The sequence below is a fragment of the Mauremys mutica genome, chromosome 6 (genome assembly GCF_020497125.1).
Source record: "Mauremys mutica isolate MM-2020 ecotype Southern chromosome 6, ASM2049712v1, whole genome shotgun sequence".
NCBI lineage: Eukaryota > Metazoa > Chordata > Testudines > Geoemydidae > Mauremys > Mauremys mutica.
In genome coordinates this window covers 22744905-22770173 of record NC_059077.1, presented here as the reverse complement: position 1 = coordinate 22770173, position 25269 = coordinate 22744905, and the positions used below count along the sequence as shown (strand labels likewise).

The following is a 25269-nucleotide window of genomic DNA, read 5'->3' as shown; positions in this document are numbered from 1 at the left end:
AAAACAAACTCAAAACCAAATGTTTTTGATGCTGCACATTGCTGTTTGTTACAAAGTTACAGTACACTCTTTTTCAGCAATCTGTGATGCCGTTTGCAGGTTTTTATAGTGTGTGTGTGTGTGTGAGATACTAACACATTACTTGCTTCATTTACTTAATATATTTTATTTGATTTGGCCCCTAAGCGCCACACAATAAAACCAATGCACAACTTTCAAAAGGAAAACTAAAGCTCCAGTCAGCTTGCACTGACCACCAACCAAAACGAAAGGATAGGAGCAAAAACAATCGTCCTTCACTTAATCAGTCCACCAAAAAAAAAAGGGTACATCTATACAGGCGCGTGGGACTCATGTTGCGGGGCTAAAAATAGCAGTGTTGACATTCAGGCTCAAACTGGAGCCTGGGCTGTGAACCCTGGGGAGGGTCTCAGACCCCAAGCTTCACCCTGAGCAAATGGCTAGGCTGCTATTTTTAGCCCTGCAGTGCAAGCCCAGGTTAGTTGACCTGGACTCTGAGACTTACTGCCATTGGGTTTTTTTGTTTGTTTTTGTTTTGTTTTTTTTGCTATGTAGACATACCCAAAGTAACAGTTCCTAACTGACACACAGAATAAGGAAAGAACTGAATCAATACATACAAAAAACTAGAACAAAAGAAGATGTCTCCAAAACGGTTAATGGTAAATCTGCCAAAATGAACTGGCTTTATATAATATCCTCACTCACACACACGCCCTGACGGAACCTAGGGAATGAAAACTGCCCTGTCCCAGAGGATGCCACACACGGACACTGCACAGGTTGAGAGGTGATTACTTGCTGATTCTCTCCATTGTAGGTTGCATATTCTTCTTTGAGTCACATTCCTATTGGTGCTCCACGTCAGGTGCACATGTGCTCCGCACGCCTTTGATCAGAGATTTTCAATAGCAATGTCCGTTCAGCCTGTGCATGTGCTACTGATACTCTCGTACCCCACACCGAGACTATATCAGGCTTCATGGGCCACCCTCCCTCAGTTCCCTCCCCACTTGCAAGTTTCAGAAGGAAATTCCAAAGCAGAAGGGCGGGTAGTACAGCACCCACATCTCAAGGAACTACAGTTACTGCACAGGAGGAGTAACCTTTCTGTTCTCTCTCTGATCTCTTGTACTAGTCCAGATAGATGAAGACAGAATAACTAAGTGCTTTGGCTAAGGAGTTTACTGGTTTACAGAGCTCAGTTGTTTATTTCTAGCCAGGGAGCATCAGTTCTCCCCTGCTGGCTGAGAACAGGGCCTGAACAAAGGAAAAAATGGAGCACATTTTAAACGCCTACAAGGAGTTCAGCCACCTGCTGTGGCTTGCTGCTGCCTCTGTAACACCACATCAATTGCTGACCAGCTGTGGGTCCTGTGCTGTGCTCCAGGTGCAACTGTCTTGTGCAGATTAATTAGTTTTTGTGAACACTTTTTTTCCAAAAACTATAACAGGAATCCAGGCAATAAGAGACCTGGGGAAAATTCTAAGCAGAAAGCCTACAGTGGAGTGGTTTAGGGATCACACTCTTCACCTTATTCTAATAAAAATCCCTGTTCAGTGTTAGAAAAAGAAGACTCTTCCTGTGATGCTTTGCCAGGGATGAACCCCTCAAACGTCAAATAATCACCATGAAGATCCACAGAGCCATGCACAGAATGCCATCATAGGCAGAAGATTTAAAGATTTCTTCATTGCATGGGCCTAGAGTAAACAGACAAGTGGATCCTGGATGCTACAAGAGACAGTATTCTGTAGAGTATTCCCAGCACCTTTATTATTCAGTTGTCGTGCTCTCCTGCATTTCCAAAAGGTAGGGATTTTTAACCATGTATTGCAAAAAATAAAGTATTGTCCTTGTCTAAGAGGAGACTGGGATAATACTCCCTTCATAATGTTCACCCCATCCTCACTTCCATTTAGGATGTGCCTAAACTGGGGCAGGAAGGTATAATTTCCAGTTGGAGTAGATATACTCATGCTAGCTTAATCAGACTGTGTGCGCTAAAAACAGAAGTTTAGCCATGTTGGTGTGAGCGGTGGGAGGGGCTAGCTGCCCAAGTACATACTCTCAGAGTGGCTACCCTTTCCTATCATTTGCACCTTCCAGCTCCGGTGTAGACATACCCATAAAGGGAGGGAGATAATATCATCAAAGGACTTAGTTATGCAGTCTTCATCTGTTAGTCAGGAGGAACTCTATCCAAAGCGATTGGTGCAGAAGATCTCAAGGATGTGGAAAATGAGCAGGGAAGGAACATTTACCTTCACTGTTCTGAATCTCAGGTGTGCACATTCGGTCTTTTCCTCGGCATCAAATGGAAAACTCTGCTTCGCAATAGCTGAATTTTTGGAGCCAAGAGCAAGGATTTGCACACCGCTGGCCTGGAAAAAATGGTGTAATTTCCAATCAGTCAAGTCTTTACATTCAAGTCCCTTTATAATTTAGCTTCCTGCAGCCAAGCTGATCTAGCAACTTAAAATGACGTCAACCCTCACTTTCACTCTGCCTGCATTCCCTGCCTTGGCTACCACCAGTCAGCCTCTCAAACACTACCGTGCTGTGGCTGATGCTGCCTGCCTTGGAAAAACTCTGTGATAAAATCTGAACAACCACTACTTTATCCTCCTTCAGATCCCTCCTTAAGAATCGTCTCTGCAATGAGCCCTACAAATCCCAGCCTGATGAGCATAACTACACATATGACAAACTGCAGCTATTTTTATTCCCCTTCTTTCCTTTTCCTACTCTCTTCCTCCCCTAGTTGTATCCCCAATTAAAATGCAACCAAACAACCGCAATCCAGGTAACTAATTAAGCAATTCTGATTTTTTACCATATTCATTTGCATGTCTGTTGTATCCCCATCCCTTGCCTTTTGTCAGTGTCCTGAGATTGTGAGGCCTTCAGAGCAGGGATGTCTCTTTTCTTTATTGGTACAGTGCCTGCCACAAGTGGGCCCCAATCCTGACTGGGATATTTGGGCACGACCACAATATAAATATTTATTAATAAATAATACGTCCTACATAGTGGTATAAATGTTAGGTATACCGTCTTTTGGTTAACATTCAAATGGACAACAAATATATGATGATATGGAGGTTTACTGTCTATTGTGAGCAGCATTACATGCAGTTTTAAACTCTGTTAACGTTAAGTCTTCACTGTGTTTACAGAAAGGATATCTGTGCTGGCATGAATCGTCCTTGTGAAACCTTAGGTTTGTCTCATCTGTCTGGTATGTGCCAACCTCACCGGAGCTGTAATATTAATGAAGATTCTGGGCTGCCTTTGGCATTCACTGTTGCACATGAGCTTGGACACAGGTATAGTTGGATGTAAAATGCAGAGTCTAGCTAGGTCTTATTCAGTGTTTTATATGTTTATCTTATAATTGTATTTCCATCATAGATTACAGGGCCAAAAGGGACCATTGTGATCATTTGGTATAGCACAGGCCATAGTGCTTTGATTCTTTTTTTTATTCTTTTTGGTTATAACAATGGGATATTGAAACAAAATTGGCAAATCAAAATTATCATGAGGAAAATTTCAGTTTTGCAGAAACTGCATTTTCTGTTGAAAAATCATTCAAGACGGAAACCTCCTGACCAGATCTAGCTCTCTTCCTGACAGTCATAGTCATTTTTGTTACCCAATGCATGTTGTTTTAGGCAGAGATTTTCAGCCTTGCCTAAGTGACTTCATTTCGACCTTCATTTTTGCATACACCCCCAGAGATGGGGTGAGGAGGACCACCTTGTATAAATCTAAAAATAAGTAAGAAAAAAACAAAGTTGTGGAAGAGGGAAAGAGCCACCCAAGCTTTTGAAATACTGGGATGATTTAACAGTGATGTTTTCAAAAAATAAACATGTCTAAAGTAATTGGGGTTTTTTGATTCCATGGATGGTTGCCATGTGTGGTGCTGTATTGAGCTACAGTGACAATTTTTTCATGTTGGTCTTTCAGGAGGGTGTTTGGTTATTATTGTTAAAAGTTGTTATTGAGTAGTAAATCTTTTACAAGGATTGACAAAAGCTTTGCAGAGGATAGACAAGACTGAGTTATGAATGGCTGGGGGAGGACCTGCTGTGGGGAAGGTCTGTTACAATGCACAGTATTATTAACTGGGGAGAGAGATGGGGAGATTAGAGGCTAATTCACCAATCCATTCATGAATATATGACAATGTGGGAAGCAATGCCTCTATCTAAATCAATAACAAGTGACATCCTTGAAATTATTTTAGGAAGGAAGGAAGGAAGAAAAAGAGTATTGTAACAAGAGAAATTATTAAGAGAAGATTAATGGGCCAAATTCTGATCTGATCAGATATAACTATGCTGAAGTGAATGGAGTTATTTTGATTTACAGCACACTAATCAAGAGCAAAATTTGGCCTGCAATTTTTGTGAGATTTGTTTTCAGTATTGACCCAGACTTCCAGCGCGTGCAGTCCTGTCCTTTGAAAGTCCCTCACTGCAAACCCCAAACTTGTAGCCATGCGGCTCAGTACTGTGATCTCAACCAATTTCATAGTCTAAGCTGGGTTTTGACCTGAAAAACAAGGTGCTGCAGAAAGTGGTATGAGCGTTCTCCAGGTGGCACCCTTCCCTCTGAATCATTACCAAATTAACTTCACTGCAGGGTACTAAAGGGCGCTGCTCTGTGAATGAGGCATGAGTACCTATGATTATTAAAACTGCCCTGGAACCTTTTACAAGAGTCAGGGTGTAAACAGCGCTTAGTTTCTGCCAGGGCTGAGCCCTGACATCTCTAGGCTTGGCAGTTCATAACCTCGGCACCTCTGGGCTTGGCACATCAATTATAAAAGTAAAAATATTGCTTGACTCCCAGCACCTAATTGCTTGATCCTTGACACCTCTTTCATTAAAAATTACGCATTGGGTGTAAACTATGTGGCATGACAAAAGGCAGATTGCATAATTATGTTTTGACTCCTTAAAATTCTCCCAGAGTTTCAATTAGGGAAGTTTACTCTTTGCTTTCTGCCCGGGGGGCATTGCTGTGCATTGTGTGCCTGGTCTAATGCCCACTGAAGTCAACGAGAGTCTTGACTTCTGTTGTACTTTTAGCTCATGGATGAAGCGATACCTATATGTTTTCCTGATCACTTTGGGATCTTTGGAAGAAAGTTGCTATGTAACTATCAGCTATAATGACTATTTCCTGTGCTTGGTAATACTTCTTTTAGTTTTGGTATCCAGCATGATGGAAAAGAGAATGACTGTGAACCCATTGGAAGACATCCATACATTATGTCCCGGCAGCTACGGTATGATCCTTCTCCACTCACCTGGTCCGCGTGCAGCAAGGAATACATCACACGTTTCCTAGAGTGAGTGATTAGAATAATATGTCCTCTTGGAATAATGGAATGTTATGTGAGATGACAGAGTTGAGGAGAAATTCTTAATTATTTTTTTCCTTTGAGGATCCTTGAGGAATGTTGTTGGTTCCCATGTCATGGCACACCCAAATCTGACCAAGTACGATACAGTAGATAGTGGAAGAATTGGTACATTATGCAATGTTCAAAATTGGACTTAGATTTCAACAATCTGAGTTCAAAACTTGGTGTAACCTACAGCTATCATATGGTTACTGGGAGAAAAGATGGCCTTTGGCTAAGGTATATGATAGGGCATCAGAGGGCCTGACACAGATTTCCTATGAGACCTTGGACAAATCACTTATGCTCACATTTTTCAAAAGTGACCTGTTATATCAAATGTTGGGTGCCCAACTTCAGGTGCCTCTGATCTGACTTTCAATGCTATTGAGAGTGGCTGCAGCTCTCATTGAAGTCATTCCAATGACTGAGGGCTTGGCTACACTTGCAGCTGTGCAGCGCTGGGAGTTAAAGCTGTCTTCGTACAGCTGTGTAGGGAAAGTGCTGGAGTGTGGCCACACTGACAGCTACCAGCGCTGCAGTGTGGCCACATTTGCAGCATTTGCAGCGGTGTTGGGAGTGGTGCATTATGGGCAGCTATCCCAGCGTTCAAGTGGCTGCAACGTGCTTTTCAAAAGAGGAGGGTGGGGTGGAGTGTGACAGGGAGCATGGGGGAGACAGAGAGAGTGGATTTTTGGAGCCGACACTGTCAGCTCCCTGCCTTGCAAATTCCGACCACTTCCCCGACCCCTCATTCACTCTTAAATGCAAATAGCCTGCAGACCATATAAGCAGCTGCTCTAACGTACTCCCTTTCCCCCCCTTCCTCCCCCCCCCCCGCCGTGCTGTTTCTCTCCTCAAGCAAACGCTAGCTGTGGACATTCATCCCCCTGCCTGCCTCATTCACAGCAAACAGTAGCTGTGTTTGTTTTTTAGATAAGCAGCTCCGGGAGCCCCGAGTTCACAACAAAACAAAGAGAGGCATCATAACAAAACAAAGAGAGGTCTTTAGTTAAAAGCATTATGGGAAAATTCCAGAGGTCAGTTACAGCGTAGTAAGATTAATCACTGTTTACACTGGCACTCCAGCGCTGCAGCACCAGCGCTGCAGTCGTTATTCCCCAGGCAGAGGTGGAGTACATGCAGCGCTGTAGCCAGGGAGATACAGCGCTGTATGTGCCTTGCCAGTGTGGACGGTGAGTGAGTTGCAGCGCTGTAAACCTACCACCAGCGCTGCAACTCTCCAGTGTAGCCAAGCCCCCTATCTAGTTCCAATTTAACAAACTACATTCTGCCTCCATTAAATTCCTCTGTAAGGTGAAATGGGGAGAGCTGCTGCAGGGCCCTTCTTTATAATTCACAGGAGAAGGAAAGAGCTGCGGAGGTCACAGGAGTCATGATATACCACAAAGGAGAACCACACATGTTTTGTTGCCTTTGCAGTCTTCAGGGCCCCTTCTATATGCCATGGGGGGTAAAGATACCAGATATTAATACCCAGGCTGCTCCTGAATGGCAGGTACTCCCAGATTTTTTTAAGTACTTTTGCTCTTATTTGAGGTTCCTAAAACATTATTGGAAATAAGTTATTTGCTAAATTCCCCATGCCCGACTTAGAATCTGGAAGTGTTGTTTCCTAAAGACCACATGGGAAAGTGCCATTAATGATTAGAAATTTACAGGTGAATTATGAAAAAAATTCAAAATTAAAATTAAAAGCACATTTGTCTGGTTTCCAATTTTCACCTTTAGCCGAGGATGGGGATTCTGTCTAGATGATATCCCAAAAAAGAAAGATTTAAAGTCACCACTCATTGCCGCAGGAGTTATCTATGATGTACATCACCAGTGCCAGCTGCAGTATGGCCCCACTGCTACTTTCTGTGAAGAGGTGGATGTAAGTGCTATTTGTTTTAATCTATTTTACTAATAAGAATTTAAGCTTTTAATTCTTCTTGTGACCTGACTCAATTCCAGTTTGGGGAAATTATATTCTGCCTACGTAAAATTCTTCTCCAGTTTCAAATGAATATGGCTATCCTAAATTGTTTTGTAGTGGTCTTGTGTATTACTGAATGGTGACTATCTTTCATGCACAGGTGACTGCATTTCAGTGGTGAAGTGGTTTCATTTTTAAACGTACATTATAAATCTTGGGAAAAATTATAAAGTGTCTTTATGACTTAGAAGTTATTTTCAAAAGTAAGTTAAGTATTTTGAAGCCTCCATCCCATTAGCTGTCATTTGGCCAAATTCTTCAGTTAGATACACTTGCTCAACTTCTGTGAGAGCCACCTGAACAAATCTCAGAGTAGTATTTGTCCCTGTATGTCGTATGTTTGCCCACTTTTGTTATGGGCCAGATTGTTCAGGGCGGGGGTACAGTATTATAGCCCACTATTAACACTTCTTTAGGTAAATTATTATTTTTAATTATTACATACACATAAACTATAACACAGTAAATAAACAGTGTTGTTTTCCTTTTAATTTTAATGTAACCATGTGTAATGATAGAAATTCCTAGCAATATGTACTCAAAGATATGCTTCAAGATCTTTGAAACCAAACAGTTTTAGTAAAGCTGCACTTAAAAAAAATGTTGAGAGCAAAATGTGGCATTCAGACATCGAAAACGCAATGTATAAATGTATAAAACTGAACAATAAGCAATGCAACAATGTTAACAAAATTGTTAAACACATTGTGTTATTATTTGTTGACTTTAAAACACAATAGATGTCCAGCTTTGAACACTATATTGCGTTTTCAATTTTTTTAGTGTAAAATCTGCATTTCTGAGCTGTGTAAGGAAAGACCCAACCCTAATCTGTATTAATTAGAAAAGAATTGAATATTCTAAATAAAAATGTAAAATAACAGTTATTTTATACTACACTGAGGCAACGGGTACTCAGATGATCCAGTAAAGGAGAATCCAAACTTCAAGTATGTTTTATCATATTTTCTTACCACTTCCTTTATTTTTTTTGACTGGCTCATTTCATGTTCCTGTAGATGGTCTGGGACTTTCATTATCTTCTTCACCAGTGCACCCTTCTTGTTTTTGAAAAATAAATTGATCCCTGTCTGATTGAAATACTGCTTGCCGTTTTTTACAGTTGTAAACGGTGGACTGTGCGTACGTTGCTAGGTTGCTTTGCTGTGAAATGCACCACTGTACTCGTGAGAATTAAACTTGACATATTGCAGCTTGTTTTTTAAAAAATCAAGTTTTTTTTCTATACTCTGTCCAACATAAACAGCTCAAAACACTACATTTATATAGCTTTGACTTGGATTACGTGAGTCACGTGGAGTTAAAGATTTACTAAGAGCTTGACTGGCAAATGCAGTTGCGCTGGCAGACCACCCAGGACTGTCACAGCCCACCTTTGGGCCAGGGCCCACAGTTGGGAACCCCTGCTCTAAACAATGCAATGAATAATAAATAGGGAACTTCAGTGCAGCCACTGACATGGTTTGCTTCACCTAAAATCAATTCAATGAGCAATAATAATATAGCCTCAGAGTACCAGGCTTTGAGTGAAGATTTTAGAATACTTTGAGCAGTTCTCAGTCATCATCTTTCTTTCCCAGTGCTCTAACTATGTGATCATAATAGGAGCCCACAAACAACACACATGATAAGTAACAAGCAACTCACTTGAAACAGACACTTTGTGAATGATTTAAACAGAGAGAGGCCAAAACTCTCAAGATCCAAACTTTGGAATCCGAATTCATATTTGAATGTGGCTGGTAGGCCCTATGGGTCAGATTTTCAAAAGTACTTGTCGTGTTGGGTGTCATGAGTGTCACAGTGGTAACTGGTAAGTGCTGAGTCCTTTGGAAAATCTAGCCATTATTTAAGTGCCAAAATAGGAACTGAGCTTTCTTGAAAATTAGTCCCCGATAGTTGATGCTGATCTGTTTTGATAATCTGACTCCATGTCTATGGAAGGCTGAACCAAAACCCTAGATACAAATTTCAAATAAATCCAGATGCTGGGAGGGTTTAAACTCCTGAACTACATCCAGATTTTGCCCCTTAAAGCCCATTTTTAATTTTAAATAGTAACGTGTGTGTGTGTGTGTGTGTGTGTGTGTGTGTATATAAAGTTATTTATATATTGTAACTAATACACACACTCTCTCTCTCTCTCTCTCTCTCTCTCTCTCTCTCTCTCTGTAAATTGCTTAATGTACAATAGGAAGAAAAAACCTACAATATAGCAAAACCAAAAAGGGATGAAAATTGAGGTGCATACGATTAAATCTAAATTACAGACATTAGGCAGCAATTAAAAATGTATAGTGCAAAGAAACCTAATTCTAAAAGCAGAATTACCAGCCAATCCTGAGGTCCTAATTTATTTTGTAAACAGTCTTTTTATAGGTGAATGCCCACTGAAATGTATAGGTGCTTCTCTGATTAAGACTGAGTGAAGACTTGGGGATTTGGCCTGTAGGTACTGCAGCAATAATATCCTCTCAATAAGGTGAGACACTTGTAAGGAGAAGTCAAACAAACTTCCAACAGCATGATTAATGAAGAGAAAACACAGTCAGGTGGCCATGGTACGTTTTCCCCTCTTGAGGCTGCTTCTGAGCTTTGTAAAGAAATTTTTCCAATGAACAGTGGGTGCTTGGGAGGTATGTCAGTTCAGAGAATAGGGGGAACTTTTAAACTCTCAAGAGAACTTGAATTCAGTCAGCTGGATACAATATATTCACAGTTTTGTATTTGTGCACAGATCTATGACAACACACTAATGAGGAGTAAATTTAAAGTTGTTCTGTGGCTAAAATTTTAAACAGTGACTAGAGATTTGGAGTATCTGATTTTGAGATAACTTTAAAGGGGCCTAGTTTTCAAAAAGATCTAAGCATCCTGACCTCTGAAAGTCAAGCCCCTAAAAGGTATCTCAAATTGAGATACCCAAAAATTGTTAATGACTTTTGAAAAACGTGGCCTGGGAGTTCAACTCTTCTGAAGGCAGCTGCTGTCTGTTCTCTTACAGAATATTTGCCAGACACTCTGGTGCTCAGTGAATGGTTCCTGCCACTCAAAACTGGATGCTGCCGCAGATGGAACTAGATGTGGAGAAAAGAAGGTGATGATGGGCTTCTCTTGTATAAAAATTAAGATCAGAAAATATAAATTGTTACTAGGGCTGTTGATTAATTGCAGTTAACTCACACGATTAACTCAAAAAAAAAATTAATGCCGATTTTAAAAAAAATTAATCGTGATTAATTGTACTGTTAAACAATAAAACCCCAATTGAAATTTATTAAATATTTTGGGATGTTTTTCTAATATATTGATTTCTATTACAACACAGAATACAAAGTGTACAGTGCTCACTTTATATTATTATTTTTTATTACAAATATTTGCACTGTAAAAATGATAAACAAAAGAAATAATATTTTTCAATTCACCTCATACAAGTACTGTAGTGCCATCTCTTTATCATAAAGTGTAACTTACAAATGTAGATTTTTTTTTTGTTGCATAACTACACTCAAAAACAAAACAAAGTAAAACTTTAGAGCTTACAAGTTCACTCAGTCCTACTTCTTGTTCAGCCAGTTGCTAAGACAAACAAGTTTGTTTACATTTACAGGAGATATTTCTGACTGCTTCTTATTTACAATGTCACTTGAAAGTGAGAACAGGCATTCACGCATGGCACTTCTGTAGCTGGCATTGCAAGATATTTACGTGCCAGATATGCTAAACATTCATATGCCCCTTCATGCTTTGATCACCATGCCAGAGGACATGCTTCCATGCTGATGATGCTCGTTAAAAAAAATAATACATTAATTAAATTTGTGACTGAACTCCTTGGGGGAGAATTGTATGTCTCCTGTTCTGTTTTACCCACTTTCTGCCATACAGGCGAGTCTCATCTTACGTTCATTTAACATGCATGAATTCAGTTTTGCGCGGTCAGCAAAAAACAAAACAAAAAAAACAAAGAAAGAGGAAAAATAACAATTTAAATACTGTACCTGTAATGTGGGCAATTCCGCCCACCATTACACTCAATGTAATTTTGACTATACATGACTTTCGCTTTACGCGCTGACAGCAGAATGTAACCGCAGCATAAGATGAGACTCGCCTGTATATTTCATGTTATAGCAGTCGTGGATGGTGACCCAGCATATGTTTGTTTTAAGAACACTTTAACAGCAGATTTGACAAAACGCAAAGGTACCAAGGTGAGATTTCTAGGGATAGCTACAGCACTCAAGGTTTAAGAATCTGAAGTGCCTTTCAAAATCTGAGAGAGATGAGGTGTAGAGATTGCTTTTAGATGTCTTAAAAGAGCAACACTCTGATGCCAAAACTACAGAACCTGAACCACCAAAAAAGAAAATCAACCTTCTTCTGCTTCTGGCATCTGACTCAGATGATGAAAATGAACATGCGTCGGTCCGCTCTGCTTTGGATCATCATTGAGCAGAACCCGTCATCAGCATGGATGCATATATTCTGGAATGGTGGTTGAAGCATGGAGGGACATATGAATCTTTTGCGCATCTGGCATGTAAATATCTGGTAAGGCCATCTACAACAGTGTCATGTGAATGCCTGTTCTCACTTTCAGGTGACATTGTAAACAAGACGTGAGCAGCTTTATCTCCTGCAAATTGTAACCAAACTTGTTTATCTGAGTGATTGGCGGAAGTAGGACTGAGTAGACTTGTAGATCTAAAGTTTTATATTGTTTTATTTTTGAATGCAGTTGTTTTTTGTACATAATTCTACATTTGTAAGTTCAACTTTCATTACAAAGAGATTGCACTACAGTACTTGTATTAGGTGAATTGAAATATACTATTTCTTGTGATTTTTACATTGCAGTTATTTGTAATAAAAATAAATATAAAGTGAGCACTGTACACATCGTATTCTGTGTTGTAATTGAAATCAATAGATTTGAAAATGTAGAAAACATCCAAAAATATTTAAATTAATCACTTGACAGTCCTAATTGTGACATAACAGGTTTTGTCATTTGTTCCAGATTAAACTAAGTGACATCCTGAGAGATGTCTCATATCTTTGTTTTGCTGAGTTTTTCAGCCTCCAGCTTTTCATATTTTCTATGGCTTAATGGAGTTCACTCATAGTAACATTTTTCTCTGTTATTAATCTTAAACCCTGACCTTTTTCCGCTTGCTTTTGTTATCATTACTTTACTGTTTTTCTTCCAACTGAGAGGACTAATAGCTTTCTTTTCAATCCATGCCTCTTGCTAGCCAGCAGGAGCTCAACTTCCTAGTTCACAGGGACTGTAAGGTATGACCTCAGTACTTCTTAATGCCGTCCACAGCCTCTGCTCGCTAAGGGAGTCAGGCCCCTGAGTCTTGTTCTGAATTTGTTGCGTTGCTGGAACCCGAAGGACCACCCTCAGACTCCATACTGGTGAAATTTCCCTAGTGTTGTAATTATAGCGCTAGCTGTCTTGTAAAGGAAGATTTGAAATGCATAGCTATTAAATGGTTTGGGGGTTCAGTCCTAAAACATGACAAGCACTTCAGTGGGAGCCATGAGTGCTCCGATCCTCTCAGGATTATGTCCTTAATCAGGATTTCATGAGATAAATCCATTTCCTCTCCGTTACTAAAGTCTCGTTACCTGAACAAGTCAGTGCCCTGTGGTTCTGTGGCAAAGTGGGTCATTCCTCCTGCATCCCCTTCAGACTGCCTGTAAGGGGTTGTCTACACAGTTATTCCCAAATAGTTATTCCACTTTACATTTGCAACCTACCTTATTCTGGAATAACTTTCATGTGTAGACAAGCCCTCAAAGTTTACAGTCCCCCTGCTCATAACACATTCCATGAAAGATATTCAGTTTTGACCCAGCTGGTGTTACTGTTCAGGCAGATCAACGGTTTTGATGAAGCAGGACCCCACCAAGGCGCCACAGTCTAGCTCACAGTATGGGTTCAACAGGAAACCTTTGTTCAGAGGTTCAGTGTTAGGACTCATAGAATGAAACTGCAATTTAAATTAAGAGGAGTGGAATGAAATGAAAGAAAGGGAGAGTTTAAAAGCAGAATATCAGGAAAGTTTTCCTGACCAGTGAGATGATGATCAGTTATTTAGCTGATGTTGTTGACTGATTTGACAGATGATGTTCAGTTATTTAGCTCAGAGGAAGTGGTGAACAGTGTGGTGGGATATTTGCAGTTCAAAGCACCACTAAATACCCTGTAGGGCAAAATCCTCCATTGGCAGGGGAAAAAACCAAATGCTGACTCAACTCCTTGGTACTGCATGGTGATTTGCCAGTGGCAAAATTCACTCTAGGATGCCTCTAAGTCAGGGTAGCATAACAGCATGAATCAGTGCAGGGCTAATGATTGCTGGAATAGTAGTGGATTGGAGCAGGTGATGACAGGAGAGGGTTTTCTTCAAAAGTAGGGATTTGGAAACAACCTAGGGAAAAGAAGGAAAGGTTGAGGGAATAGAGGATTCATGCAGATAATTTCAATGGGAAGGCTGAGGATCTAATCTAAATGGATGGGAAGCTCTGCTGAGGAGAGGGGAGGAGAAAGGATATAAAAATGTCCTGGGACTATTGTTTGTTGTGATCGGGGTGGTCTTTCTATGGTGGATACCAGGGGAAATCTTTCAGATCCGTAAAGAACCTAGAATTCATTGGATTATTTAAATCAAAGTATAGTAAACACATGGAACAAGTTGTCAACTAAGTTCAGTGGCTTGTAGAATAAAAACTAAGGCTATCAGAATAAATACTGAATCTGAACTAGCTAGACATCTTCATAGAGGGAAAAGGGGATTGAAAGATACAGGGACAGTACTTTCTATTGTTTAATTACTTATATAAAGCAACTATAGGAGCTGTATATTGGCTATAATTTAATTGAACAGAAGTTATGTTTGCTTCATTTCAAGTCAATTCTGTTGCACAGAATATCTCCTCAGTCACCACCAATGGGCAATACCTCCCACCTGTGGAATTCAGAGGGGCTCCAAAGTTGTTGCTGGAGGCTCCAGGATTAAGCCCCGCTCTTCAGTTCAGGCCACCAGATTTTCTGCCTCCAGCAGTGTAAGAAGGCAGCAGCTCAGTTTCTCCTGTCCATTTTGTTATATAACGTTAATTTTGATTCCTTTTTGCACAGCAGTGACTTGTAATTTTTTCTCCTCATCCTCCCACCCTGGAGTGGGTATGTGGGAGTTTTGGTGGTTTCAACCACCTGGACCCTAGCACTGCAGTAGCTCCTCTCTGAGACTCCTCTGCACCCCTGAAGCCTGGCAGAGATGGCCTGCAAACGCTGGGCGAAAGAGTGAACATGTGATAGATGTCAGTCACATTGCTTATGCTCTACTGGAAGGGGCTCAAGTGGTACAGTGATGAACAAATTATGGGACCCTAATAGAACAGAAAAGCCAAGGCTCAGGTCATTAAAGTTAACATGGCATTTTTTGTAAGAAAAATTATGTTAGCCACAGTGTTATGGCCAAATTCCAGCTCAGGTAATTGCCCTGTGCGCACCTAAATTCCCCCTGAGATTTCATTTGGTACTCTGCTTCCATGTCACCTCAGAGGTGGTTGCCTATCAGTGGAAAATGAAATTATCCTAGGATAATCTATGTATTAGTTTAAGTTTGTAAAATGCTTTTGGGGGAAAATACGTATGGTACATATTAAAAACTTAGTTTTACCTGCAAAGGGTAGTTGTTAACTATTGCTCTATTTATATGATTCTGACACTCGGACTAACAATACCTGTGTAACATCATTTCTGTCCATAAAAAACTGTTGACTATATTAATTTTGCATAGTTGAGCTGTCTGCTCTCGTGCATACACATTGTGATACAGTGAATTAGATCTTCAGCTAGTGTAAACTGGCATAAGGCTGTTAAAGTCAGTGGAATTATGCTGACTTACATCTGATGAAAATCTGAACCACAGTCTTTAAATACATGATCATTTACTATTTCTTAAATAATACAGTATAGTATCATACACGTTTTTCTGAGCCTTTGGATAAGTAGGTTCTATTATTTATTATTCTGTGTATGCCAAAACCCGTGACAGGTATTTATATGCAGGATGTACAGTGGATGAAGCAGAACTTAAGTGAGATTACTCTGGATTTGTACTAGTGTAATTTAGATCAGAATTTGACCTTGTGTGTGGGAAGAGACGAGCTGCTTTATTTTACACTTTGTACATTCTCTTTTGGTTTCTTTTCCTACTACAGCACCTTCTGTTGGTTAGCTGTGCCATGTTACAAATGGTGTACATAAATGTATCTTACACCACCATTTATGGCTCCTCTGAATTTGAATCCATCTCATCTCATCACACACTTCCTTTCAGTGACCTATCACCATAGGCCTCTAACTGAAGGACTGTTCCATTCCATCTCCAACAGAATACAGATGGAAGATGCCTACGTTTCTAGCAATAGATGCATACAAAATATGAATGACATTGAGAGTCATAGAGTTTAAAGTCTGAAGGAACTGCCAAATCGTTTAGTCATGACCAACAGTTATCAATAGAATTTTGCTGAGGAAATGTTGCTTGACGTAGTCTGTGACAGGATGAGGGGATTTTACCTCTTCTAAGTCAGTGGTTCTCAACCTTTCCAACTATTGTACCCCTTTCAGGAATCTGATTTGTCTTGCATACCCCAAGTTTTGCCTCACTTAAAAACGACCTGCGTACAAAATCAGACATGAAAATACAAAAGTGTCACAGCACACTATTACTGAAAAATTGCTCACTTTCTGATTGTATCATATGATTATAAAATAAATATATACTGGAATATAAATATTACACATACATTTCATTGCATAGTAGATAGAGCACTATAAATAAGTCATTGTCTGCATGAAATTTTAGTTTATACTGACTTCACTAGTGCTTTTTATGTAGCTTGTTGTAAATCAAGGCAAATATCTAGATGCATTGATGTACCCCCGGAAGACCTCTATGTACCCCCAGGGGTACATGTATCCCTGGTTGAGAACCACTGTTCTAGGTCATCTTTATACCAACAAAGCTGATTAAATGGTTTTCGGCACACACAGCTGACTAGGTTTTAATTTAAGCATTCATCAATCTGCATTTTTTTTTTTGCATTGAGAATTTTCTGACCCCCTGTGTTTGCTTTTTCTTTATTATTCAGTGGTGCTTCAACGCAGAGTGCATTACAGTGGGAGAGAATCCAGAAATGATAAACGGTGGATGGGGCACATGGTCCTCCTGGTCCCATTGCACACGGACATGTGGGGCAGGAGTTCAAAGCGCAGAAAGACACTGCAATAACCCGGAGTAAGTTGTGTGCACAGTTCATCACCAACCCTGTCAATGCTTTTTGTATGTAATGCAATGTGTTTGAGATGTCTGATGGGTATTTGTGAGGATAGGGACACTTTTGTTTCTCATCATATTATTAACAGCTATTGCAGCAAGGCAACCATTGAATCCACTTCTCCCCATAGAAACACCCCTGTCTAGAATTCACCAGCCGTGCCTTTTACAATGTTCATGTTGCTTCTTAGTCTTTCTTACCTTCCATGGAAATTACTTCCACCCAAGAGAGACAAAATCTTCACCTGCAGGATTAGTACAAACATCAGAAACATTGTTTTAATGATACTACTTTGTATAATTTGCAATATCCTCAATAACTATGTGAGGGTAAAGATTAGTGGCCTATTCCTGAGAGCTGATGAGTACTTACAAGTCACATTTGATCCTAAACCAGCTTCGTTTTAAGTCTCAGAGATCCTGGTGATGGATTCTAAGGATCTAGTAAAATAGGTATGTATAGGGCAATTTTTTTTAAAAAAAATGCCTGTGTCTCACTTTCAAAAAGGACGGAAACACTTAGGGCCCAGATCCTCAAAGGTAGTTAGGCGCCTAACTCCAAGGAGTGATCAGTTCCTGACATGGTTGAGCTCATGATGAACTATCTGTAGGTTACTGTCTTAAACAAATAACACTATGTGTCAGATTTTCCAAAGTGCCTAAGGTCTGGTCTACACTGCAGACATATATTGGTATAGCAATGTCACTCAGGGGTGTGAAAAATCCACACCCCTGAGTGATATGGTTATACTGACCAAGCCCACCATGTAGACAGTGCTATGTCAGTGGGAAAACTACTGCCTCTTGGAAGGTGAATTAACTACTGCGATGGGAGAGAGCTCTCCCGTTGGCATGGAGCAGATTCATTATCATGCTACAGCAGTACACCTGCATTGGTGCAGCTGTGCTGATGCAGCATTTTAAGTGTAGACTTGCCCTAAGTTACTGAGAAGTCAAGTCCCCATTTGACTTCAGTGTTCAGCATCTTGTTATGAATATACTATTTAAAATAAAACACACCTAACTTTCATACAGACTCTAAAGACCCAAAACTTCACGCTTTACTTGTAGGCCACAGTTTGGAGGAAAGTATTGCACCGGAGAAAGGAAACGCTACCGCATGTGTAACATTCTCTCATGTCAACGAGACACACCAACCTTTCGTCAGATGCAATGCAGTGAATTTGACACAGTTCCCTACAAGAATGAATTCTACCAGTGGATTCCAGTTTATAACACAGGTAAGGAGCTAACACAGTCAACTTCAGAGCACTTACAGATAAATACACCTCTACCTCTGTACAGCAGGGAGGGGATGCCCAGCACTCAGTGATGAATGGGGGAAGGGGAGGAGGGAGCACCCGTTCTTACAGAGAAGAGCGAGCGAGGAGGTGTCCAGCACTCAGGGAGGGAAGGGCATGGGGAGAAGAAGGGGTGCCTGGCTCACACAGAGGGAGTGGGTCAGGAGAGGCCGATACTCTCAGATGCAACCTCATTCCCAGTGTCCTGTCACTGCAGCAGTCCATGGTCTTGGCAGGCTCCCTGCCCATCTCTTTCCATCACTTCACCGCTGCAGCAGCCATCAAGTGCAGTTACCCTCTCCTGCACAGTGCCGACCAGCAGGGAGTCTGCAGGTGGGGAGCTGGGTCTGGGGAGTTCGAACAAGCAAAAAAAACTAGGTAGAAATTGGAAAAATTCCAAAGCAATTAGTGATCAGGAGCTATCTCTACTGTTAGTGCTGGACTTCAAAAGCCTATCCAGCAAGAATTACCAACATTACTTGTTCCTTCACCTAAGAACAATAAACTGTTTAGAGACGTTACGTTCAAAGGCACTTTGCTTTGACTTTAGATGTACTTTCTGCCAGTAGCATTTGTCATCAAATTTACTGTGTGTTTAATGCTTGACAGCTATGAATAAACTTCTTAAATATCACCTATTGCCACACTCATCGAATAAATATAGTACTGAAGATAAGGTTGGAACAGGCAGTAGTCCAGGAAAGCATTATCAAAGTGGTTTCCTCAGTTTGAACAAGGAAAAATAAGGGTGATTAGGTACCTTATGAAAGAGTTTGTCAATAAATCCAAAGCACTTAGGGCCTGACACAGAAACTACATCCATTCACAATTTCCTATGTAAGAAAAGGTTTAAAATCACCCCTGAGTCTTATTGCTTAAAGTTGAGAAATCTTTAAAAGTCTAACAATATAACTCATGTGGAATATGTGCATAAACTGCGTAGTTATGTAAAAAATAGGAGCGGGTGCTGATGGCAGCTTTGATAAGCTATTACATTTGGTGATGCAATAGCAGTTATTATGGGTGGTCACCAATGATGTCAAAGCAGCCATTTGCGACAAAAAACCTTCCACGGTTTTGATGGCAGCAGAAATTGCCGATGAGTATGTTGAGTCAAGGGCTCGAGGGGGGTGCAATCTCCAGTTTACAAGGGAGGAAGGATTTAAGAATAAACTTAACCCCAACTGTGTTTAAAAAATCTCCAGGGAGCCCAGATTTTAAAACCTCTTACCCTACGGGAAAGCCAATTGTTTGCAACGAGGGTGGGATCCCTAGCCATATAAAGTCAAATTGCTCAAGGCTTAAAACCACCTCACAACCTGCACCCGCAACGCCTTTCGTGGGTTCCAGTGCTACCAATGTAAGTGCTAATGCTACCACATTAGCCACAGAGGAAATTGTGGGAGAGGAAAATGGCCTCATAAATTATATTAGAACCGAGTCATGGGATGATAGTGAACAGTTCATTAAGAGTGTAAAAGTAAATGGGGTTGAATATACTGGGTGACGTGATACTGCATCTCATATTACTTTGGTTAAAGAAAGTTTTGTGATAAAAGATAAATTGCCTGGCAGAAGTATAAATCTTCTAGCTTTGGCTGAGTTTTCAATGACTGTGCCTCTGGCTAAAATCCACCTGAGTGGGAAAATTCTAAGGATTATATTGTGGTTGGTATTAGGAATTGCTACCTGCTGATATTTTGATAGATAATGACATTGTAACTATGTCCAATCAGGTTAATGTTATAACTACCATGGATCTGATTCCTCTACTTTGCCTGCTGTCAGTGAGGTGCGAAGGTGATGGGTGGAATTCCCCTGAGCTATTGTTTGTTGAGAATGGCAGCTTGCCAGCTGAGGAAGGAGCTGAGGATTCTTTCGTACTGGAGACTGTTCCAGGTTTAAGTGAAACATAGAAATAATTTATATCGGCTTATTCAAGTGATATTACTTTGGAACAGACCTGGATTGCTACATAGGATCAGACCCCTTCTGGGGAAGGAAAGGTCAGTTTTATTTATTCAGAATGGTGTATTATTTGGGGAAGCTCCTTCTGGAAAAAGGCAGCTTCCTGGTGAAGTTTGCAAGCCTGCAGGCCATGGCTACACTTGCAAATTTGCAGCGCTGCAGCAGGGTATGAAAACACACCCTCTCCAGCGCTGCAAATTGCGGCGCTGCAAAGCGCCAGTGTGGTCAAAGTGTACGTTATTCCCCACAGGGAGGTGGAGTACGGACAGCGCTGGGAGAGCTCTCTCCCAGCACTGGCGCTTTGACTACACTTAGCGCTTCAAAGCGCTGCCGCGGCAGCGCTTTGAAGTGCAAGTGTAGCCTGAGAGGAGAGATTTGCTCCAATTAGCTCATGATGGGCCATTTGTGGGTCATCTAGGAACAGAGAAAATGTGTGACAGGCTGAAGGAAACTTTTATAGACCCATATGTTTCAGACAGTGAAGGGTTATTGCAGAAGCTTTAACTTGTGTCAGAAGCGTAAGGACTTAAAGAGACATTGTAAGGTGCCTGTGATGGGATGTACTTGCCCCGCACTGGACAAGGAGGAGTTAACACCACCCGTCTGGTCTGACTGCTGAGGAGGGAGGATGTATGCTGCAGGCTCCTGCTGGGAGCTGCTGGAGCCCAAGACCACAGAGGCCAAACCCGCCAGGATCCGGACAGATTCTCGGCTACCTGCGGACACCCAGGAGATGGTGGAACGACTGGGAGCTTCACAGGCCAGCGACCCAGGAGATCCAGAGATCATGCCACTGGAAGACATTATAGGAAGTGGTCCAGGGGAACTGGACATTGGTCCGGTTGTAGAACTGAACAATAAGTTAACGTGTTTTGGTTGGATCCCCGCTTATCCAGTGGTGAATAGGCTTGGCACTGACAAGACCCTGGGCTGGGACCTGGTGGAGTAGGGAGGGTCCCAGCCCCCTACCCTGGTCACCATTCTTCTGGTGGCAGCCCACCCCTTCTGGCCATTAGGCCACACAGCCCTGCTAAGAAAGACAGCTGTTTTGACTCTGGCCACTAGGCTACAGAGCCTTGCAAGAGAAGGCAGCTGTATTGACTCTGGCTGCTAGACCACACATCCCTGGTAAGGAGGGCAGCTGTATTGACTCTAGTCACTAGGCCGCACAGCTCTGTGAGAGAGGGCATCTATATTGACTCTGGCCGCTAAGCCGCGCAGTCCTGTGGGAAAGGGGAGCCATATTGACTCTGGCCATTAGGTCACACAGCCCTGGGGGGAGAGGAGCCATACTGAGTCTGGTTGCTAGGCCAAAAAAGCCTGTGACAGTGGGCAGAACTATTGACTCTGGCCACTAGACCACATAGCCCTGTAAGGAACGGCAACCCTGTTGATTCAGACTTCTATGCCAGACTGCCCTGAGCCAAAGAGCAGTCAGCTAGACTTCGCCAGGGGGCTGCAATGCCTCTGCCCCACACCCAACAACCTTTATCTGTTATTGGGGAGGCATTTGCCAGAGTGTCTGTGGAATTTGTAGGATCTTTCTCTAGACTTCCAGGAATGGAAAGAAATATATACTGGTGGTGGTAGATTCAGCTACCGGGGACCCCGAGGCTACAGCATTGTCTAATATTGAAGCTTAAATGGTAGCTACAGATCTATTCGCTATTTTCAGCAGAGTAGGCTTTCCCAGAGAGAGTTTAACAGACCATGGTACAAATTTTATGTCTGTTGTCTTTAAAAAGTTGTGGAAGTTATGCGGGATGAAGCATATAAACGCTGCATCCTACCACCCAGAAACTAATGGGCTTGTGGAGAGATTCAGTGAAGCTTTAAAAGCCATACTTAGAATGTATGTATCCAGGCATGGGGGCAACTGGGATCTGTTGCTCCCCTTGTTACTGTATGCGTACAGAAGTGTACCCCAAGAATCTACTGGCTTTGCTCTCTTTGATCGCCTATATTGGAGGCAGGTCAGAGGACCCTTAAATTTAATTTGTGATTCTTAGGAGGGCTGTACTGGGGAAAACTAACAGTCTCAGTTTAAGGAAAATTTACAAGTTCTGATGGATTTGGTGCAAGAGAATCTTAAGAAAAGTCAGGAAAGTCAGAAAGCTTGGTGTGACAGACATATAAAAGAGAGGTCGAAATTGGAGCTATGGTGCTCCTACTAATTCCTGTGAGGAAGAACAAAATGTAAGATTTCTGGAAAGGGCCCATTGAAGTAGTTGAAAGAGTAAAACCAAGATTGCATATAATGTCAGAAAGCCCCATGGCAGGGGAGCCGTGCAGACTGTACACATCAATAGGTCGCAGACTTCCCATGAAAGGGAGTTAGCTGTCAACATGATTTGCTGAGCTAATGAAGAGAGGTTGTCTGCTCCCTTAATTGATTTGGTCAGGGAAAGCAAGGAGGAAACACCACTAGAGAGCATTGAGGTTGGGGAAAGCTTAACTCTATCCCAAAGGCAGGAAATGCTGGCCCTGTTCATCTCTCAGGCTATGTCTACACTACCATGTATGTTGGCAAAACTTATGTCACTCGGTGTGAAAAAACACACCTCTGAGCAACGTAAGTTTCACCAACATAAGTAGTAGTGTGCACAGCGCTTCTCCCGACGACATAGCTACTGCTGCTCATTGCGGTGGTTTTATTATGTCAGCAGAAGGCTCTCTCCTGTCAGCATAGAGCGGTTGCAATCTTACAGCAAGGCAGCTGCATCAGTACAGCTGTACCACTGTAAGCTCGCTGGTGTGGACATGGCCACATGTTTAACTAACAAGATTGTGCATTCCATTTAGACCATAGGGACTCACCCTGCGGGCCAAGGGGGAACTGCAGAGACAGATGAAAGGAGAGGTGGGAAGCATGCTAAAATTGGGAATAATCACTGACTCAAAAAGCCCAGGGGTTTCCCCTCTTGTAATGGTACCTAAAAGGGATAAAACCATGAGGTTTTGGGTGGATTATACCCCAAATAGAGGACTTATTGGACCAATTGGGGGGTGTTGGTGCAAAATTCATAACTTGTGGGTATTTACAAATTCCCGTAGATCCGCTTTCCTAGTGGAATCTGGACTGTATGAATTTAAAGTTTTGCCTTTTGGGTTGATGAATTCTGGAGTGATCTTTATGCAGTTTATTAATGAGGCTCCGCATAGGTTACAAACATTTGCTAGAGCCTATATAGATGATTTGGCCATTTTCCGTAGTGCCTGGCAAGACCACCATGTAGATGGGGGTGGGCAAACTTTTTGGCCCAAGGGCCACATCTGGGTATGGAAATTGTATGGCAGGCCATGAATGGTCACAAAATTGGGGGCTGGGGTGCGGGAGGGGGTGAGGGCTCTGGCTGGGGATGTAGGCTCTGGGATGGGGCCAGAAATGAGGAGTTCAGGGTGTGTGTGCGGGGGAGGGCTCTGGACTGGGGCAGAGGATTGGAGTGCAGATAGGGGGTGAGGGCTCCGGATGGGGGTGTGGACTCTGGGGTGGGGCTAGGGATCAGGGGTTGGGGGTGAAGGAGGGTGCTCAGGTCTGGGACTGAGGGGTTCGGAGGGTGGGAGGGGTATCAAGGCTGGGGTTGAGGTGTGGGAGGGGGCCAGGGTGCAGGCTCCGGGCAGCGCTTACCTCAAGCAGCTTCCAGAAGCAGCAGCATGTCCCCCTTCCAGCTCCTATGTGGAGGCGCGGGCATGTGGCTCTGCATGCTGCCCTGTCCGCAGGCACCGCCCTGCAGCTCCCATTGGCCACATTTCCTGGCCAATGAGAGCTGCAGGGGCAGGACTTGGGGCAAGAGGAGTATACAGAGCCCCCTGGCTGCCCCTATGCACAGGCGCTGGAGGGGGGACATGCTGCTGCTGCTGCTGCTAGGAGCTGCACGGAGTGGGGCAAGTCCCTGGCGGGAGCTCAAGGACCAGATTAAAACATCTAGAGGGTCAGATGCGGCCCCCGGGCCATAGTTTGCCCACCCCTGATGTAGGTGTTGTGCTGCAAAGGCTAAAAGAAGCCAACCTCACTGTTAACGTCTCCAAATGCAAAATGGGGGCTGCAGAGGTATCTTATCTGGGACACAGGTGGGCAGTGAGCTGGTTCGCCCTGACACCTTAAAAGTAGAGCTGTTAAAAGCTGGTCTGCCCCTAAAACAAAAAAGCAGGTCCAGTCCTTTATTGGTCTGGCCAACTATTACTGTAGGTTTGTAAATGATATTGTGACCCCCATCGCAGACCTTATAAAAGGAAAATTGGACAAGCTGAGAGAGACTTCCAAAATATAAAAGATGCTTTGTCTAAGGAGCATCTTAGTCAGTCCTGATTTTAATAAACCATTCCTGCTGTGTATGAGTGCTTCTAATATTGGTTTGGGTGCTGTACTAATGTACGATGGAAAAGGGGGTAAAAGACACCCCATTACATACTTAAGTGAAAAACTGATCCCAACTGAGCAAAAATATGCCATGATTGAGAAAGAATGCTACACCAGAGTCTGGGCTGTTAAACACCTTAAACCCTATCTGTGTAACAAAAACTTCACTGTATTATGTGACCATGCCCCTTTGATTTTGCTGCACAAAGCTAAGGGAACCAAATCAAGGTTACTCCATTGGCATTTAGCCTTGCAAGAGTTTGACATGGACAAAGTTCATATCAAGGGAAAGGGAAATGTAGTTGCTGATGTATTGTTAAGAATGGAGGAACCCTGAAGTGTATTCAGGAGTGTCAGTGGTGTCCATTCCTACATCCATTTTGCGTTGGGGGTGTGATGCTGTCTGAGGGGGAAGATGATTATCTACTTTAATATGGGCACCACTTTCACAAAATTGCCTTGGGAGGTATCACTGAAAAAGTTATAATCTGCTGAGTATTATTATCTTGTTATAATGTGTATATCGACACTGTGCATGTGGAGTCATGAAATTTTGGTATATGTATGTAACTCAAACATGCTGTGAATCTGAGAAACACCCATAGGTTAGCTCTTCAGGAATAACAAAGGAACTGTAAACGAGAGCTGCTGCATGTCATTCCCGAAGACACCTCAAACGGCACATACACAGAAGTTGCAAGCAAAAATTTGCAGTTCATCTGAAGAACTGATGGCAAAGCACATATGCCAGTGAATTGCTTGACCTGACCCCATGACACAGCAAGAATTTTTCCAGCCAGAATGGTCAAGATATAAA

The 25269-nt window shown here is 42.1% G+C and overlaps 1 protein-coding gene across 2 annotated transcripts in view; it reads left to right on the top strand.

Moving 5' to 3' along the window:
• The window catches only part of ADAMTS12 (ADAM metallopeptidase with thrombospondin type 1 motif 12), a 274545-nt gene that overhangs the window by 148754 nt on the left and 100522 nt on the right, over positions 1-25269 (top strand). For both annotated transcript variants that reach the window (XM_045022339.1, XM_045022340.1), the window contains 6 exons: positions 3202-3351; positions 5244-5387; positions 7194-7338; positions 10466-10558; positions 16639-16784; positions 17895-18064. In XM_045022339.1, coding sequence (XP_044878274.1) covers positions 3202-3351; positions 5244-5387; positions 7194-7338; positions 10466-10558; positions 16639-16784; positions 17895-18064 — 848 coding nt within the window. The remainder of the gene's footprint in view (positions 1-3201; positions 3352-5243; positions 5388-7193; positions 7339-10465; positions 10559-16638; positions 16785-17894; positions 18065-25269) is intronic.